The sequence below is a fragment of the Spermophilus citellus genome (assembly GCF_964194105.1).
Source record: "Spermophilus citellus genome assembly, chromosome: 5".
Taxonomy (NCBI): Eukaryota; Metazoa; Chordata; class Mammalia; order Rodentia; family Sciuridae; genus Spermophilus; species Spermophilus citellus.
Genome location: NC_138186.1, coordinates 87,598,670 through 87,602,814, shown reverse-complemented (window position 1 = coordinate 87,602,814; position 4,145 = coordinate 87,598,670). Strand labels below are relative to the sequence as shown.

The 4,145-nt window shown below is 44.9% G+C and overlaps 1 protein-coding gene across 1 annotated transcript; it reads left to right on the top strand.

The window, feature by feature from the left end:
- Window positions 1-240: 240 nt before the first annotated feature.
- Window positions 241-1,661, top strand: HTR1B (5-hydroxytryptamine receptor 1B; the record flags this gene model as incomplete). The annotated part of the gene is made up of 1 exon (XM_081296400.1): window positions 241-1,661. Exon 1 carries the CDS (start codon window positions 486-488, stop codon window positions 1,659-1,661), a length of 1,176 nt encoding a protein of 391 aa, XP_081152526.1. The 5' UTR covers window positions 241-485.
- Between the last annotated feature and the right edge of the window lie 2,484 nt (window positions 1,662-4,145).

Genomic DNA, 4,145 nt, shown 5'->3' with positions numbered 1-4,145 from the left:
AAGCTTTGGTCTCTACTGCTAGAAAACTCCTGCGGGCGGAGTGTGCAGATACAGGAGCGCCCAGGTTAGGAGATGCTGAGCCCTGAGCAATAGGGTAAGAGATCCCACTTGACCCAGCCCCTATCTTCAAGCAATACCTCTCCCTTCTCCACTTTGTTTCTCCAGAAAGCAAAACCAGAGCTGGGCTAGGTGGGTCAGTTCTTCAGGTACCAGGGCTAGGACAGGGCGTGGAGAGGAGCAGTCAGTAACGCAGACGCAGCGCCGGGCACACTGGAAGTGCAGAGGACGCGCCCGCCTGCTTGTCTGCTGCGCGGGTGACCTCTAGTTTCAGCTAGGAACCTGGGCGGAGGAGTTACAGAGAAACCCACGGAACTGACTTCAAGGCGAAACCAGACTGTGGTCTCTATGAACCTTCCATTTTCTGCTGTCCTCCTCGTCCGCTCCATGCCCAACAGCTGCGCTCCAGAGCTAGGGCCAGAAGAGCCATGGAGGGACCGAGTGTTCAGTGCGCCCAGCCGCCGCCCGCGGGATCTCAGATCGGGGTACCCCAAGCCAACCTCTCTGCTGCTCCCTCCCACAACTGCAGCGCCGCCGAGAGCTACATTTACCAGGACTCCATTGCCCTGCCCTGGAAAGTACTGCTGGTTGTGCTGCTGGCGCTCTTCACCTTGGCCACCACGCTTTCCAATGCCTTTGTGATCGCCACGGTATATCGGACCCGGAAGCTTCACACCCCGGCTAACTATCTGATAGCTTCCCTGGCCGTCACCGACCTGCTCGTGTCCATCCTGGTGATGCCCATCAGCACTATGTACACGGTTACGGGCCGCTGGACACTGGGACAGGTGGTCTGCGACTTCTGGCTGTCGTCGGACATCACCTGTTGCACTGCTTCCATCATGCATCTCTGTGTCATCGCCCTGGACCGCTACTGGGCCATCACGGATGCCGTGGAGTATTCAGCTAAAAGGACTCCCAAAAGGGCGGCTGTCATGATCACTCTGGTGTGGGTCTTCTCCATTTCTATCTCTCTACCGCCCTTCTTCTGGCGTCAGGCCAAAGCCGAGGAAGAAGTGTTGGACTGCTTAGTGAACACCGACCACGTCCTCTACACGGTCTACTCCACGGTGGGTGCTTTCTACTTACCCACCCTGCTCCTCATCGCCCTCTACGGCCGCATCTATGTGGAAGCCCGCTCGCGGATTTTGAAACAGACGCCCAACAAGACCGGCAAGCGCTTGACCCGAGCCCAACTGATCACAGATTCCCCTGGGTCCACGTCCTCTGTCACCTCCATTAATTCGCGGGCTCCCGATGTGCCCAGCGAATCTGGGTCTCCAGTGTATGTGAACCAAGTCAAAGTGCGAGTCTCCGACGCCTTGCTGGAAAAGAAGAAACTCATGGCCGCTAGAGAGCGCAAAGCCACCAAGACCCTGGGGATAATTTTGGGAGCATTTATTGTATGCTGGCTGCCCTTCTTCATCATCTCCCTGGTGATGCCTATCTGCAAGGATGCCTGCTGGTTCCACATGGCCATCTTTGATTTCTTCACGTGGCTAGGCTATCTAAATTCCCTCATCAATCCCATCATCTATACCATGTCCAATGAGGATTTCAAACAAGCGTTCCATAAACTGATACGTTTTAAGTGCGCAAGTTGACTTGCCAATTGCAGTGGGGTCGCCTAAGCGACCTTTGGGGACCAAGTTGGGTCTTTCCACAGGTAGGTGGAATCTTCTTTCGCTGTTACTGGGTCCGAACAAGGCTCTCTCTTCTGGGCAAGGGCAATGGATCCTGAGAAGCCAGGACAGCCCTGAGAGCTCTGAAAGGAGAACTGTTCAAACTAAATGTAGAGCTTCCCTGCTGAGGAGAAGGTTCACCTCCTCCCCTCAAACCTTGGGCTCAGCACAGATACTGCGGCAGCCAATCACAAAGGGGTTTGCAACTTAAAAATTGATGATGGATAGGTGATCCCTGCCCTGCTTTAGTATCACGGATGATGCCCTCTAAAGCCAGTGGTACTTGTAGTTGTTGTCTGAAGCCTGTCTGAGACAGATCTACAAACAGCCTGGCAGTACTTGAACTAGACACTTAATACCCTGTGTTTTGGGGAGAACATTGTGTTACAGCTTAATTTAAGAACAGTTACTTTGGCATTCTTCAGTCTTCAGTTTTTGTTTATTTAAACTTGGTTGGAGAAACTTGTGGATTTGGTGCTTCAAACCCTAAATGTGTCTTGGATGGCACAGAGAACCCTGAAGAGTTAACAGCAAAATTCTGATGCTAAGATCTCTATTTTTATTATAATTGAAACTATATAGGGTGGGCGGGTGGGAGTGGGAGATGGGAGTGATATATTGAGAATCAACACCTATGATTGTTTTCTGCAGATTTCTAATTTTTTAAATTCTTGTTTAGTGATTGTCAAACTACAACTTTCACAACTCAAAATATTTTGTGTGCTAGTGCCAAAGTCTGCAGATTACTTTATTTTTCCTCCTGATTTCCATGTGCTTGTCATTTTACACACTCAAATCCCCATAAATGAAGGGTATAATGGGCAATTCAGCCCAAAGTGCTGCCATATGTCTTATTAATGCAGTTGGTTAAACCAATTAGTATTAGATATTTACTGTTCCTTGAAAAGAAAAGTATCTCTCTTCTTTATCCAATTAGGTGAAATGTAAAGAAGACTAATGAAATAGGAATGGTTTTTTATACAGTTAAGGAATGAGGGGGGCAATGGAGGATGTATATTTTGACTTGTAAAAAAAATCTTAAAATGCATGAGACATTTTTTCTGATAGTCATTTGCACTCTCCTCCCCATCTGTGATTCCTTTGTGTGTGAGCATATAAAGTAACCAGGAGAACTAGTTTTCTTCTTCAGAAATCTTCAATATGCAGCAAGAGCCCTAAAATCTGTTTGTATTGGGATAGGAGAAAGAAACTTGTTTCATTTTTCTTGCTATTAAAGTTTGGGTAGGAACAAAGATTATTAGAAAATAAAATGCAAGAAATTTTGAAAAGCTTAGAGAGGCTGAAATTGAGCCTATTTTCTTTACAATATATAGAACCAAACCTCAGATTTACCAACCAGGAGACTGGCAAGCCTTTTAACCTTAGAAATTTGTCACAGACCTGTCATCTCAAAGAATATAATATTTCGAATACTTTAGACGTATCTTTTTCCCCCCAATTTTTGACTTGGTTATTTCAAATTCATTATGAGGACTTCCCATTCCAGGGTCAAATCACACACTAAAAGATTTTTAAAAATACATTATCTTAATAAGCAGAAGTATTCCTAAAGGATCAACTGCATGGAAAAAACATGTGTACACAGAGTATTTAATAAGCCAAAGATTCATACCCCTTTCTTCAGAGGGATAACTGTAGATGATATGATTTATCTGCAGAAGTGAGTTATCTTTAAAATGGATTCACTCTCTGCTTGAAGGTCCCCAGTCCAGATCCTCAGACAATAGATGTGTTGAGCTGAAGTACACTGCTTGCCTAATGCACAGAACTTTGCTTTGGGTAATGACTATGGAAAATGTAGTATTCAAAAGTTCACATGTAAGCTAAGTAAAAAAGGAAATTTTAATCAACGTTATACCGGTCACTGGAGTAAGATAAAAATTTTAGGCATTGGATAATCCTATACTTTTGCTGGATTCCCCAGGTTAATTTGTTCACTTTTTGTAACATTTCTCCCATGGAGGAATGTACACAGAGCATGGTATTTTTGTGTGTGTGTGTGTTATTAATATGTTGGTCTTCTGTTTATGTGGCTGTGTTTTCTTGGGGCCTAAGAGGTAATTAAGTCAACTTCTAAGAGCCTTAGGGGGGGAAATTAATTGAAACAAATAGCTACTTACAAATGATTTCTTCATAGGGCACCTGCGATGATTGTGTCCTCATATTAACAAAACAAGGTCAATTTAGTCAAAGGGGTTGTTTGCCATTTTGTAAATTACCCACCTTAATTATTGCTTGACTATTTGGCTGAATTGACTGGATTTGGAGCATACTGTATCAAGTAAAAGCTTGCAAACTCTTGTAGTTATGAGATCTAGAATCATCATCCAGCATTGCACATGATTATGCAAAGTGTATTATTCATCCCAGGGGTATGCAGTTAAG